The sequence below is a fragment of the Tamandua tetradactyla genome, chromosome 13, assembly GCF_023851605.1.
Source record: "Tamandua tetradactyla isolate mTamTet1 chromosome 13, mTamTet1.pri, whole genome shotgun sequence".
NCBI lineage: Eukaryota > Metazoa > Chordata > Mammalia > Pilosa > Myrmecophagidae > Tamandua > Tamandua tetradactyla.
Window position 1 is genome coordinate 49,702,634 of NC_135339.1, and position 15,781 is coordinate 49,718,414.

Consider the following 15,781-nt stretch of genomic DNA (forward strand, 5'->3'; position numbering starts at 1 on the left):
TTGTGGGGATAAGTCTCACATGATCAAACCCCAAAACTGAGGGCTCGGCCTATTGATTTGGTTGTCCCCACTGCTAGTGAGAATATCTGGAGTTCTCCAAATGGGAAAGTTGAATTTTTCCCCTTTCACACCATTCTCCCAAGGGGACTTTGCAAATACTTCTTTATTCACTGTTCAAATCACTCTGGGATTTATCAGGGCAATATGATGAAGGTTTTCGATGAATTCTCCAGGAGAAGTTGGCTGGCTGAAGGAGAAATGGAAATTCTCCCTTCTGCCTGCTGAACATATCACTTCTGTTAAGGCCTTCAGCTGATTGGATGAGCCTTCTCTCATTGTTGAAGGCAATCTCCTCAATTGACTCTAGATGCCATCAATCATAGATATCTGCAAACAACTTAGTGATTATTTAAATCCACAAAATATCTTCAAGGTAACAATCACGCCAGGGCTTACTTGGCAAAAAAAAACTGCATAAGCCTGGCCAAGTTGATACATGAACTTAACCATCACAGAGCTAATGGCAATGAAGGCTGTCTTAGACATGTCAGCAATATGTTCAGACTATAGGTTCCTTAAACATTAATGGTCTTCCCACAGCCATGGGAATGCCACAAGTACTGGAACTTGTTTTTTCACTCCAATTTAGAACTGCAAATTTCAACGGCAACTACAAAATATCTTCAACCCTTCTCATTTTTCACAGTAGACACAGATGTTCCACATCCCAAGATATATCAGACAGTCTAAAAACATTTGGCTCCAATAAACCTGAGAACTTTCCTGATATCACAATTTCCATATAGGAGCAGATTTTGCAATGTCTTGAGGCTAGTGCAATGGTGTAAATATTCTCTGAAATTTACATAGTTAAGTTACAGGTGAATGAATGCTTGACCAGGTAAAAATGAAATACAGAAATTTAGTTAGAACTGAAATATGCTGGAGTCAGAAGAAATATGAATCATGTCAGGCCGAAGATAGCCGTCGAGACCCCTGAGATGGTATGAAAATTACTGAACTTCTTAGAGCAGAGTAGTTCTTTGAGCTACTTTGAGCTACATTCCTTTAACATATTGTGCAGATTATTAAGGTGCATATAGGGAAACCAAGGTACAGAGGATTGAAGTTACTGACTTAAAGCCTCACAGAAAGGGAAGTATATACTAGGAAAGAATCTGTAATCATCATTCTATAGTACTTAGACCTAAAGGGACCTAGGGATTATCTAGAAAGTACCTCTCAAACTTTAATTTACCAACAAATCCTTGGCACATCCTGTTAAAAGGCAAATTCTATTTCAATAAATCTGTTGAGAGGTCTGAAATTCTGCACTTCTAATAAGATTTTAGCTGATGCTGATGCTGATGCTGATGATCTATTAGTTCAGCGGTTTTCAACTCTGGTTATACAATAAAATCACCTTGCAATTTGTTTAAAAAATTACCAATAATACTTTTGCCTGAGCCTCACTCCTAGGGACTCTGATTCATTGAACTGGAAATCGGCTCAAGCATCAGTATTTTTTAAAAGATTCCCATGGAATTTTCTAGTTTGCAGTCAGAATTGCAAACCACTGTCCAAGGACAACCTTTTTATTTAACTGAAGAGGCAACTCAAAGATTTTAATGAAATCAAGATTAATTAGTTAAATACAAAGCTGGTCCTGGAATTTTGAAATCAAACTCATACTTAGTGCTTATGTTTCATTTCTTCACGTATGAACCATGTCCACTGGAAATGTTTCCCTCTCTAACTCTCATCGTTCTTTCCTATTTGTAAACACACACACATTCTCTCACACACTTTGTTGCTGTTTGCTCTCTCTTTAATGCTGCTCAGTCCTCTGTGGTTCATGGGTCTGTTTATTGGGCAAGACTCTGGATATCTAATCAGTTATGCCAGAGCCCCACAGAACCAGAACTGCTGCCAAATTCGGAGTGACCACATGATAAACGCTTGCTCTTTCTCTGACAGGCTATTTCCAAACAATAATCTCACATAGGAAAATTCCAAAGCCACGTTGCTCTCAATGCAAACAGCTCTCCTAACCTCCATTTCAGTATTTAGTTATGTTTCCATTCCTTTCTTTTAGAGTTAGGTTAGAGCTGATGCCTTGCAGAAAATATCACCTGAGAACTCCAATGACCTTCAGAAGCCTTCCATCTGAAGCTCTCCTACACAGGTCAGTCCCTCCTAGGGAGGTGCTGATGACAGCTGCCCAAGAGGCTTTGCCAGGCCTCCATGCTTGGATGTGTCCAGAGGCCCCTAACACGGGCTGTAAGCTGAGAATATTTAGATTGTCCTGACCTGAATCTCACAGCAGAGAATCCCTGTCTTCAAAGCAGCCCAGTCAGAGATACAGCAGAGACACAACATGGGGCACCTCCCTCTCAGTGCCCAGTGAAGAAAAATTGTTATGGAAAAGGGCTTAGACTGATAGTCAGCCCCAACTACCAGCAGCACATATGGAGGGAATTGTCACATTTTGAAACAATAGCCATGATTGCTAAATGCACTTAAATGAGAAGCGCTTTCTATACATTATCTCATTTCATAGCACCATTATCCCAAGAGGAAAGTTTTATTACTATCTTGATTTTACAGGTAAAGAAATATAGGTTAGAAATGTGAACCAAGTAGCTCAAGATTACACAGCCAGCAAGTGGCATAGCCCAGTAATGAACCCACACAATCTGACTTCAAAGGTGGTGGACTTCACCACTGAGCAACACTGTCTCAGATGCACGAACGCAAATGAAGGTGCAATATGTTCATATTTTTCATTATGCCCAAGCTGAGCAGAAGGGAAGGGGACCTCAGGAAGAATGTCATAGTGGCACTATTTATAGAATGAGGACTGTTCCATGATGGAGATTTACCATTGCACTCAGAGCACCCCACTTTAAAATAGGTAAGAGGTGACACATGTCTATGAGGACCCTCCTCCTCCCCATCATCATCAGGTGATTCTGTCACCTGACAGATCTAAAAGGTTCTTTCTCATGGCCTGGGCTTGTTCATCCCCAAATAAAGCAGTGTTTACCACACAGTCACACTGACCCTACTAATTCCATAGGCCAAGTGGGACTCGTTCTCTTTGCTTTGTTCCCCAGAATATTTCGACCCTAATTTCTGTACTCCTATTACGCTTAGGGAGTTTTACTGCTTTCTTCTATAATTAAAGCATGCATAGAATTTAAGTAGGGACAATGAATCAAAATAATATCCTGTACTTACAAGATATCAGAAGAGATGCACATTCTTGTAAAATCTTGTCTTATGCTAATGAGCAGTTACTGTCTATCTCACTTTGCCTAAATCCCTCCTTAGATGAGACAGGAAGATATTTTTCAATTCACTAGAAAAGAGATTTTACACTATACCCCTTCTCAAGCATGCCTTTTTCTTAAGAAATCTGGGTAATCCTTCTTATTGATAAAATCTTTGGCCTTAGAAAGGTCAAGATATCCTTCTCGCTGCAGAAATGTTAATGCAGAAATTCCCCAATGGGAAAGAGAAAAGGAGCCCCTGACATCCAGGACCCAGCTGGGTGTTACCATCTTAGTGCTGGTGTTGCTAAAAGCTACTTGGTACTCACATCTAGACTTTGATGTTCTCCTGTAGTATACAAACAGTTTTACAAAACATCAACATCAAAATCACTACGATGGATCAAGACAAAGATCAAAACAAAAGACTACTCAGTAATCATATCTAAACACAGACAAAAACATCAATGTTGTCCAAGCCACAAAAGTGAGCAAACTATCCCATAAGCTGGCTAATATGAGTGACTGTGCTTCTTTTCAAATTACATTTGTAGCACTGGTCTAATCTTCCCTTCTTCCAGAAAGATTGATCATAGACTCACCCCTACTTCCTTAAACCCTCTCCAAAATCACGTAACAGAAGCCCAAAATTGATAAATCTTTTCTAACATCCATTTACTAGGATGCTCCATGTCTTCCTCTCTGAGATGAGTAAGATATCCAACTTGTTAAAAAAGATGTGTTCCTGCTGCTCTTTGGCTGGAGGGGGTTGACACTGAAGATGCTCAGCTCTAGCTCCATCCATATGATGATGATGGATCATCTATCACCAACTACAGTGAAGCAAGACCAGTAGAAGGTCCAAGACAGATGGGAGAATTTCCACCAACAGAAATAGCACTGAAGCAGTAAAAGGAATAGCCAAATACAGCATGGACATTTCAGTAAATGGGGACTAAAAGCACATAGGAAACATTTCTGAGAGGTCTCTCCCTCTTTGTGTCCTAGCTATTCTCTCCTTTAACAATTAATGAATTAAAGAACTATCAGTCCCAACAAAAGCAGATATCCTGAAATGTGAACAGATAATTATGTCTGAGATTCAGAAATGTATATACAATCTTATTTTTTCCCTAATCTATTAGTTAGAGTAATGAAAGCTGTTGTTCCAAAATATGACTTTGGGAAACAACACAGAAGTTTACTTGACACTCTTGTAAAAGAAAATGTGGGTATCCCTGATTGGCACGTGGCTCTTCTCCATCCAGTAATTCAGGGTCCAACTTCCATCTTCTGACACCACCATCTTTAATACACTGCTTCCACATATTCACATGAAAGAAAAAAAAGCATGAAGGTCCACAGATGGGAGTTGTTTGGGCCAGGCTTGGAAATGTCACATATAATTTTTGCCAATATTCCATTAGCCAAAACTCAGTCACATGACAGCCTGGGAAATATAGTGTAGTTATGGGCCCAGGACAAGAGGAAACAGTGAGTCAGGCTACAATTTCGCTTCATAATTATAAGTAGGACTATAATGAAGTGTATAACCCTATCTTGAAAACATATACTCAAAGGGAAATCGCTTTTAGCCTTTGGCCTTCACTAATCTTGTGGCATTAACCTCTTTATAACCAAGGTACAAAAAGTTACAGGATGGCTCAGTAACACTTCATAAGAGGATTTTAGATTTTCCAAATTTCCCTGTTAATTATGTGGGCAATTGCACCAGACTTGGTCGCATAGAAAGTATTCATAAACATGTGTATGGTGCGTGATGGTTGTTTCTTCATGAGTTAAAAACTGGCAGAAACAGAAGAACACAGACAAATAATACAACTGCAGATTTAGATTTTGCAATTCACACATCTAGTATTAAATACACCAGTGGCCACATTACATTCTCTGACTGTATGCACATTTGCTCTACTGACCAGTGCAGGTAATCATAGGCTAGCTTGAACCACTGATGGCAAACAATAAAGATCATCAAAATGGCCAAAATGCCAAGAAAGCTCCACTACAGTCTGAGCTGGCAGAAACATATATGCTGCTAGAGGATATAAACAACATGGGACCTTCCTTATAGAAAAATATCTCAAAACCCTGGGGGAGTCTATTTTTCCCCATAGAATCACAGAAGATGATCAGACCTCATTCTCCCACATCTGGAACCTCATTCTCACACAAACTGAAAATGGCTCTCTACAGTATCCATGAGGCATAAACTACTGACCCTGGACTAGGAAGCTTTCAATGCAGGCATCCCTGGATCCCCCGACTGGGTGTGTAACCAAACTTGACAACAGAATCTGGCATGCTCCACTAGAATATACATCCCTGTCATCCATTGTCACTGCCCAAAGTGTAGACAGTATGGTCTTCTAAATCTTCCCAACCTTCTCTGTCCCGATGCTCTTCATTTTCTCCTCATTCTTCATCTCTCCAGGAAGGTATTCTACCACCCTTTGGTTGTCTAGGCTTTTTCTAGAGAATATCTTGCAACTCTCTCTAGATTTTTTACTTCCATATGGTCATCCCATCTAGTTTGGAAATGGGTAAAGGTGTGTCCTTTATAGGCAAACCTGGTTCTGGCAAAGGCAAAAAGCTGGAGGTAATGATTGGTAAAAGGGCTAGAGACGTGGTAGTATTTGTTAAGCTAGGATATAGATTATAGGAAGCTCAATGGAATATTCAGAAAATACTCTCTGGGACTGAAATAGTCAGGACTGATGGACCCTGGTCTTCTTATACTTCATCTGAAGGATCATTGACCTGGAAGGCAAGAACCACTAGGATGACACTTCAGCAATAATCTCAGAGCTCCTGGAGCTCCTCTATCTGACAGTGTCAAGTCCTATTGGCATCCCTGGCACCAGCAAGGGTCGCAATTGAAAGCCCTCACAGGACACCAGAGAGAGCAACAGGTTGAAGGGCAGCTGGTGCTGAAAACTGATACCTTAGTAGGTAAATACTATCATAAAGCCTCCAACCTCTTCTGTTAGGCCCATCTAGAAGTCACAGGCCACACCTTCACAATAGCTTTATTGCCCAAACTCAGACTCGGGCTCAATGAAAGCTTCCAGGTCCCTTCCTTCCACCCTTACAGATTTCTTACATTGTTTTTTCACAATTTGATCCTACTTAACCTTTTGATTCACAATTTGATCCTACTTAACCTTTTGACTTGGTCACCTGGCTTAGTGGGTTGAAGAGTGTCCCCTGCAAATTCATGTCTACCTAGAGTCTCAGAATGTGACCTTAGTTAGAAACAGAGTCTTTTCAGATGTAATAGTTAAGATTACATTATACTGGATTAGGGTGTGCCCTAAACCAAAGACTGGTTTCCTCAGACTAGGAGAAGAGGACACACAGAGACACAGAGGAAAGACCATGTGAGGACAGAGGCATCGACTGGAGCAATCTAACCAAGGAACATCAAAGTTTGCCAGGAGCTACCAAAAGCTAAGAAGGGGCAAGGAAGGATTTTTCCCTAGAGACTTATGAGGGAGCATGGCCCTGACAAGACTTTGATTTCAGACCTCTACCCTCCAGTACTGTGTAAGCATAAATTTATGTTGTTTTAAGCCACCCAGTTTGTGGTACATTGTCATGGTAGCCCTAGGAAACTAACACACCTGGATTGGCAGTACTTACCTGGCAAACTAAGAGGACTCTGTTAACACTACACCTTGCCTCTTCCTACAATAGCCCAGGACAAGCATATGCCAACCATACATCTCCAATACATCATAAGTCAGGCCTTCTGCTCTCCCATCCACACAACCACTGCTCATCTGCCCAGGGATAGAGAGGACATGAGAGTATTTTAGCAAAACTAAACCCCTGTGTTTGAGCACCATACCAGTTCAGAGCTGTATCAACTTCTTCTGTTCTGGGGAACAAATGCCTTAATGAATGTTATCTGGTACTAGGCAGGAAAACAAGTACACTCGAGACTTGACCCATTTGTTATTAAATGAGTGATGGCATTAATCAGAACAGTATGCAGAAATCCATGCTCTAAAGGAAAAATAGGAACATGTTCTAAAGATACAGCAGAGTTCCAAATATGAATGCAGGAATCAAATACTAGGAATACCTTCCCTCCATTTCTCATTTGTTTCTCTCTAATAATATGTTTCACCTTTCTGTTTGCAGACCACCTCTCTCCATCTTTTTAGCCTTTCTTGAGAAACAAAACTGGTAAAACCCAGGTGTTTACAGTACCAGCAACCCAAGGAAAGCTGAATACTTTTCCAAGTCTCAGTTCCAATTCCCAGCAAAGTAAGTCTAATTGTTCTCCTAGGTATAAAGCACTTACCCATGTGGAGTGAAATCAACGCGGAGGGGAGTAAGTTCACTTTGGACACTGATTATTTTACCACATGAATCAAGAGGGTGAGCCAAATCCATGGAAGGAGAGAGTAGAAGTCCATAGAATGAGCCTAATTTATGGTCCAGCAAACCAATCTGAATATAGCCTGGTCTTCTGTCCTTCTTACCACATACACAGAAAAGATAGGGTTGTTATATCCTGCAAGGGAATTAATCTACTAAGGTAAAAGAGAAATTTAGGTCCTGGAAGGTATAAAACCCACCAGAGCCTATCAGCAACTGTGAAAACCATTCCACAATCCAGGAAACTGGAGGTTCCAGGAAATTTAAATATCTTAGATGGTCTTAAGTAGAAAATCCTTTATAAAAAAGGAGAAAAAATGAAAAAAAAAGAAAGAAAAATTTTCTCCATATAGACAGAGCATTTGGTAGAGCACAAGGCACAATTGCTCACACCATTTCTTATGTTAGCTCCATTTGGTCTTTCCACAATATCTTCAAAGATCCAAGAATCCTGTATCTCTTAGGCCACATTGACCTCAGTAGGGAATTTGCTTATCAAAACTACTTCTCATAAATGTCATCTCAGCTGCCAAGACTGAGCAGTAACTCTTAATCAAAGCAGAGACAGCCCTCTCTAAGTATCATTTTCACCAAGAAGAAACCCTACAAATTTCATTGGTCCTTGCAAGTGCACAAAATCACCTGGGGGTACCTCCCATATATAAGCACTGTGTTTATCTGAAAAGCCCCAGACAAATCTTAGAGAAGTCTCTGTGCCTCCCAGCTCAAACCAAAGCAAGCACTGCAGAGCACCAGCTGTCTCCCAGCACCATGAGGTAAGGGCTTTCTTTGCTGTTTTTCTGGCATTCTTTCTATGCCTTTAGAAATTATAAAACATTCCTTAAGTGCCACTTCTTAAACAGGCCACCTCCTAAGGCAGTTAGTTCACTCACTCACTCATGACTCTGACTTTGATAGGCACCCTCAATCTGGTAGCCAAGTATTTAAGATGGTATGGGAAAAGTTAATGGAAATCAGCAGGAGATGGTACAGGCCCATGGGGCTAGCAATAGAGGTAGCATGAGACCCCTAGGTCCACAAGGGCATGAAGAGAAAGCTGCCACCAGAACCTAGAGGTGGAGCAAGAGCTGTAGGAGAAGGGCCTCTCAAGAGGAGCAGGGCGTCTGGTGAGAAAATTCAACCATTGATAACTCACAGCCCAGCAGAATGGAGATTTAAGAATAAATATGGTAAAAATCTTCACACCTTCCTGTGCTCTAATTGCTGGCTGGTGCCTCCCAAGCAAATTCAAAAGAAAGTATAATATCAAGCAATCCAGTTAATGGGCCACTTAACCCCACTTGAGCACAAAGTCAGCTACCCCAGCACAGAGTACGATGAAGAACGGTGAGAAGTAGATCTGCAGAGGCAAGATGAGAATACATGCCCAGCAGCAGGTTTCCTAACTGTTCTATTACAGAGCTTGCTTAGTGAGAGGAGCTTGTTTAATAAGAGCAGCAGCACCCTCAAGTGGATGAATGAGAAAGCTATCTTAATTCTAAAGGGGATTTCACTTGTTTAATGCAGTGACAATTTTCCAGGGAATGCTTAAGGACTATTTAACGGAAAGCAGAAGCTTGGGCACAGAAAGGAGACTGTCAGGGGGCCGAGTAAAAGCAAGAGCAGTTAGATCCACTGAAGCAAAGTTGATTAAATCCAAGTGGGAAAGAGAAGTTATTTTTAAAGAATCTCATTTTTCTGTTTTTAATTAATACAAAGTCAAAATCTTGTGATTACTATGAAACTGGCTTTTCACTAAGTCAGTGCTTCTCAAAGTGTGGTCCTAGGTCCCACAGATTCAGCAACATCCGGGCCCTTGATAAAGATGCAAATTCTCAGCCTCTACCCTAGACACTGATTCTGAAACTCCAGGGATGGGGCCCATCAATTAATATGCTACAGTCTTCCAGGTAATCTTGATGCCTGCTAAAATTTGAGAAACCACAAGAGGTAAGAAAATAAGAAATCCTATCAGGGTTTGAAGTGTTTTATCCAGAAAGTCTATTTTCTTTCATTTACTGGTTTGGTTAGAACTGGTGAACCAAAGGAAACATTTTCTTAGTTTAAAGGTGTTTGGACCCACTAGAATCCTCTCATTTGATGTAGTCACTAGGAGAGGAATTGCTTAGAGTAAAAGGAGCTACTCCTCCAGGATCCTTTCTCCAGCAAACATCTAGAACTACTTTGGGAAGAGATTGCCAGTGAGGAATTGCAAAAGAATTCACCACAGGAGACTCTAGATCTCCCTTTTGAACACAACGGGCTCCTGGTCAGAACATCTGCGGGGTTAACAGAAAACCAGGCCTTCCCTCTTCCCCCTGCCTTGGCAGCTAGACTGCCCAAGAGATTTTCCAGGAACCTGTGCTTATGTTTCCAGGATCCCCTAATCTGAGCAGGCCTAAAGGAGCTCTGAATTATCTGGAAATGAATAAATCCCCCATCAAACTACCCCTCATCCCAGTGGCTGCAGGGAAAGAAACAGAGTGAGCTCCTTCTACTACACATGCTCACTGTAGCGGGAGCATGCTACAACATGGAGGAACCTTGAAAATATTATCCTAGGTGAAATAAGCCAGACATAAAAGGACAAATATCGTATGATTCCACTTGTATGACATATCTACAACAAGCAAATTCATAGTGACAGAAAGTATATTAGAAGTTACAAGGGACTGAGGGAGGAGGAATGTAGAATTATTCTTAAATGGGTACAGGGTTTGTTTTGGGCGATGAAAAACTTTAGGTAACAGATGGTGGTGATGGCAGCACAACATTGTAAATGTAATAAACACCACAGATCGTACACTTCAAAAGGGTTAAAATGGCAAATTTTGTTATGTATATGTGACCAAAATTTAAAACAAATATAGAAAAAAAGTCTCCAAGGGAGAGGATGCAATGGTGCCCTGAACCAAGAACAGACTCGGATCAGGGATATCACTAGCTAAGGCCTGGCAGAGGGCTGGCTTGGGAATCTGGACAGACATGCACTCAAGGAAAATCTCAGTATATAGGTTTTTTTTGAGGTAGAGACTTGGAGGGAAACAGGAGGGCTGTACTGAGCTGCCAGCTGTATTAGCAGAGGAGGTAGTAAGCCTGAGGATCCCTGCTCACCTGGATAGTATTATTCATCAGGTTGTGAACTTTCTCTTTCATTCTATTTTCAAAAGGGAGCATTTCATAGTCAGTTTTTGTGTGCATGATTAGATTATGTTTTGATATTACAAGTCAGGGCAGTAGGGTTTATATGAATTTATTTATTTTTGTTGCACGCTTTCATACACCCTTCTGAAGACCATCCCTGCACATTTCTACTGACAGTATGAATGGTGTACTATAATGTTGGAGGCAGGGCAGAAGGGGTTGAAAGTGGTGCTAAAGTTATTTGGAAATTAGCAAAATTAATGTCTTTTGGGTTGCCTTCTAGACATCGTATAACATAGTTGGTGGCACTTGGCACAAATGATTGGCATTTCCTCAGAGTTTTTATATCAACCTGCTCTCTGTCCTAATGATGTTACCATAGAACTCAGGGAGACAACAGACAATCAAGGCAGAGATACTAGGGGGGTAATATCTGACAATTCAAAACACTGGCTTCATTTCCATTAGACTGACTGCTCCTAAAAAAATAGAAATAACTGCTATCTATTTTTACAGTGAGGGATCAGATGGAAATCTCATTGAAGATAATCTGGTACAGTTGAGATGCCACTTTACATGGACGTTGCTCATTGAAGAGAGTGAAATACCTGATTTAGAAAACAGGGTCTTGGAGGAGATTCAGTTCCTAGATACTCAATACAAGGTAGGAATACACAACCTACTGGCCTACGTGCAACACCTGAAAGGTCAGAATCAGGAAGCCCTGAAGAGCTTGAAAGAAACTGAAGACTTAATCCAGCAACAATATGCCAACCAATCTGATCTGAGAAGTCTGGTTACCTGGGGCAACTATGCCTGGGTGTATTACCACATGGGCAGACTGGAAGATACCCAAACTTACCTGGACAAGGTGGAGAACACTTGTGCGAAGTTTACAAATCCCTCCCGCTATCAAATAGAGTGTCCTGAGATGGACTGTGAGGAAGGATGGGCCTTGCTCAAGTGCGGAGGAAAGAATTATGAACGGGCCAAGACCTGCTTTGGAAAAGTTCTGGAGGTGGACCCTGAAAATCCTGAAGCCAGCACTGGGTATGCAATTACCCTCTCTCGCCTTGACAACCTTAACACAGCAACACAGAAAGAAGAGGGATCTTCTGTGCACCCCCTAAGGCAGGCTGTCAGGCTAAATCCAGAAGATGCATATATTAAGGTTCTCCTTGCTCTGAAGCTCCAGGAAGCAGGACAAGAAGCTGAAGGAGAAAAGCACATTGAAGAAGCACTGGCCAGCATGTCCTCACAGACCTATGTCTGGCGATATGCAGCTAAGTTCTACCGAAGAAAAGGCTCTCTGGATAAAGCTCTCCATCTCTTAAAAAAGGCCTTGCAGGCAACACCTACCTCATCCTTCCTGAATCACCAGGTAGGGCTTTGCTATAGAGCACAAATCATCCAAATAAAGAAAGCCACAAACAACCAGCCTAGGGGACAGAATAGGGAAAATGTTGACAGGTTGAGTCAACTGGTTATATGTCACTTTCAGAAGACTCTGCAGTTAAAGCCCACATTCAAGCTGGCTTATATTGACCTGGCTGAGATGTATGCAGAGATAGGCCTCTATGGAAAAGCTGAGGACACTTTTCAGGAAGTGTTGTGCTTACAGAACACTGAGGATCAGCAAGAGATTCATTATCGTTATGGCCGATTCCAGGAATTTCACAAGAAATCTGAAGATAAAGCAATTACCCACTACTTAAAAGGTCTAAAAATAGAAAAAATGTCCTGTGCCAGGGAAAAACTTCTCAATGCTTTAGAGAAATTGGCTAAAAAACGACTTCAACAGAATGTACGTGTTGTGGAAAGTTTCAGTCTCCTTGGGCTCGTCCACAAAGGGAAAGGGGAAGTGAAGAAAGCCCTGTTGTGCTATGAAAAGGCCCTGCGGCTGGCTACTGACTTAAACCCTATGTTTTGAAATAGAGGTCATCATTACCCATTTAATGGGTTCACGACTAAATTCAACAAAATTTTTTCCTGATTTTTTACCTTAAAAAATGCATAACGTGATGGGCGGGTGATTCAGTGGTAGAATGTTCACCATCCATGCAGGAGACCTGGGTTCGATTCCCAGATCATGCACTCAAAAAAAAGAAAAAAAATATATATATATATATATATAACATGATGAAATATAAAATAGTTTGATACAATGCTTTCCCAATCCCCTCTTTCTTTCTCTCTTTATCCGTTTGTCTGAGCAAGCATCCATTCTTTTACAACATATTCCTGCACTTATTGGTTAAGGCTGATGAATCCTATTTGGGGCATCTATCATTTTCTGGATGATAAGAACTCTTCTCCCTATGATTTTACCTTTGGAAAAACAATTTCAGTGTAGCTGGTCTCTTGGACAGAGGAGACTTAGACAGGGAAGGTTTCTTTTTCATGTGGTCAGGGGCACTGATCTGTAACAAGATTTAAGAGAAAAGCAAATGAGTAGACTGAATTTAAAAGTGAGGGGTTGTGAGGCAGACAAGTAGGTGAATAAACCTTGCGGACGGTATGATGAATGAAACAAGCCAGAAATGAAAAGATAAATATTATTATACCTTACTAATGTGGACTAACTATAACATGCAAACTCTGAGGACAAAATTCAAGAGCATAGGTCTACCTGTTGTAAAGGTTTCTAGATTATAAGCTCCTACAGCAGTCACATCTATTTCAGAGTTGTAACTGTTATTTCTAAATTCGGAGATACTGAGCTCTTTGAGTATAACCTGGTCATTCCCAGGAACTTTGAGTATTTGTGTGACACCTGCAACTCAGAGCTAGAGTTCTGCAGCTATACAAGTCAGCATTACGCCATATAGCAACTGTTAAAAAAAACGTTGAAAAAGTGATCAGACTTCAATTAGAGATATAAATGGGTAGGAATAAGGTAAATCAGACTCAAGAGTAAAGGATGATATTGGCTGTATTTTAAAACTTTAACTTCTGTGTGAGACCAAAGGAAGAGATGTTTATTTGGTGCAAAATTTGTATTTTTAGTAGCATACTATCTAACCTAACTTGTATGGTCAGCTTATTCAAAAACCATAATTACATGGAACTTTAAAAAGTGACTGAGATCTTGTTGGTTTGTACAGGTTGGTATGATGCACTAATATATCCCAGAGTAATCCAGGCCAAAGATTTTACAGTATTTGCAAAATACTCTTGAGGGACTGGGGAAAAATGTGGAAATATTACATTTCCCCACCTGGGGAAGACCTGATATTCTCAGTCACTGGGGGCTGCCAATTTGATGGGCCAGGCCCTCAATCTTGGAGTTTGCCCTTATGAAATATATTCCTGCAGAGAAGACGCTAAGCCTACTTATGATTATACTTAAGAGTCACCCCCAGAGAACCTCTTTCGTTGCTCAATTGTGGTCTCTCTCTCCAAGCTAACTCTGCAGGTGAGCTCACTGCCCTCCCCACTATGTGGGACATGACTCTCAGGGGTGTAAATCTCCCTGGCATGATTCCCAGGGATGAGCTTGGCCCTGCCTTCATGGGATTGAGAAAGACTTCTTAACCAAAGGAGGGAAGGAAATGAAACAAAATTTAAAAATTAGTGGCTGAGAAATTTCAAATAGAGTTAAGAGGTCATTCTTGAAGTTATTTTTATGCAGTATTTAGGTATCCTTTTCCAGGTTTTGGTGTTTTGGAGTAATTAGAAGGAAATACCTGAAACTGATGAGCTATAATACCATAGCCTTGGTTCTTGAAGATGACTGAATAACCATAGAGATTCTAAGACATGACCGTGTGATTATGAAAACCTCGTGAATGACACTCCCTTTATCCAATGTATGGACAGATGAATAAGAAAATAAAAAAGACAATAAAAAATAAATAATTGGAGGGAAGAGATGGCATGGGATGTTTTAGGTGTTCTTTTTCACTTTTATTTTTACTTGTATTCTTATTTTTATTTCTTTTGGAGTAATGAAACTGTTCAAAAATCAATTGTAATGACAAATACACAACTATATGATGATACTGTAAACCACTGATTGCACAGTTAAGATGATTATATGGTATGTGAATATATAATATATATCAATAGAATTGCATTACAAAAAATAAGAAAGGGACTTCAGGAGTTCACTGTAGCATTCCAGCCCAGGGTTCCTAAAACTCTACTGTACCTGACCCAAGCCTATAATCCTATAATAAATTCAATCCTTATCTACCTCTGTACAGCTGCTGGCAATCACATGGGATCTACATGATTCACACACATTGCTGGGTACTTATTTACACTTAAGAAAACTTAAAATGTATTAGGGAAAGACAAAGTAAGGCAAAATCTATTTTGGATGTGCAAGCTGAAAATAGCATAAATAACATTAGTGTAGCGCTTGCTGTGTGGTTTGTGATACAATCTTTTCCCTTTTTCTCCCTATTTGCAAATATTCAATAAAATGTAATAAGTTTGTATTTTATACGTGAAATTCAAAGATGTGTATTATATGTTTGGGTGGAAGTAGAAAAACACTGAACCAACTTATTCAGCACTAAAAGGCTTGATACAGAGGAAACCATGAGAATATAAACCCTACCAACAATTTTTTTTTAATTGGGAAAATTACTTATCTCTACAGGTCATTGAATTGGAATCTATATAGCATAGATCCCTAACAGCTGGAATCAACCAAAGCTGGGTGGGGATGTTGGGTGGGTTGTAGGATGATGCCTGGGGAGTTTACAAGTAACACCTTTATCAACCTTGTTGATACTGAAAAGAGAGATTTATTAGATTTAACCAAAAGAAAACTATTAGAGCAGGAATATTGTCTTTTCCCTGCAATCAAGGTATGATTTGGGAGCTCTTTGTCCTCTCCTTTAATTCTGTACCTCTGACTGCTGCAGAGTCACTTGTAGGGATAGATTTGCCTCATGAAATAAATCTGAGGAATCTGAAGACACATCTCTACCGATTAGAAAACACACAAACAG

At 40.3% G+C, this 15,781-nt stretch overlaps 3 protein-coding genes across 3 annotated transcripts in view; 2 read left to right on the forward strand and 1 right to left on the reverse strand.

The window, feature by feature from the left end:
- LOC143653961 (uncharacterized) overlaps positions 1–15,781 on the reverse strand; it is a 36,896-nt gene continuing 21,115 nt past the window's right edge. The window contains exons 2-3 of the mRNA XM_077125374.1: positions 13,149–13,240; positions 1–12,914 (exon numbers count right to left, since the gene is read on the reverse strand). Coding sequence (XP_076981489.1) covers positions 12,908–12,914; positions 13,149–13,240 — 99 coding nt within the window. The 3' untranslated portion in view covers positions 1–12,907. The remainder of the gene's footprint in view (positions 12,915–13,148; positions 13,241–15,781) is intronic.
- On the forward strand, positions 8,374–13,288 carry LOC143653960 (protein IFIT1 homolog B-like). Its single transcript, XM_077125373.1, has 2 exons — positions 8,374–8,452; positions 11,337–13,288. Exons 1-2 carry the CDS (start codon positions 8,448–8,450, stop codon positions 12,748–12,750), a joined length of 1,419 nt encoding a protein of 472 aa, XP_076981488.1. The 5' UTR covers positions 8,374–8,447; the 3' UTR covers positions 12,751–13,288.
- LOC143653959 (antiviral innate immune response effector IFIT1-like) overlaps positions 8,375–15,781 on the forward strand; it is a 23,544-nt gene continuing 16,137 nt past the window's right edge. The window contains exon 1 of the mRNA XM_077125372.1: positions 8,375–8,452. Coding sequence (XP_076981487.1) covers positions 8,448–8,452 — 5 coding nt within the window. The 5' untranslated portion in view covers positions 8,375–8,447. The remainder of the gene's footprint in view (positions 8,453–15,781) is intronic.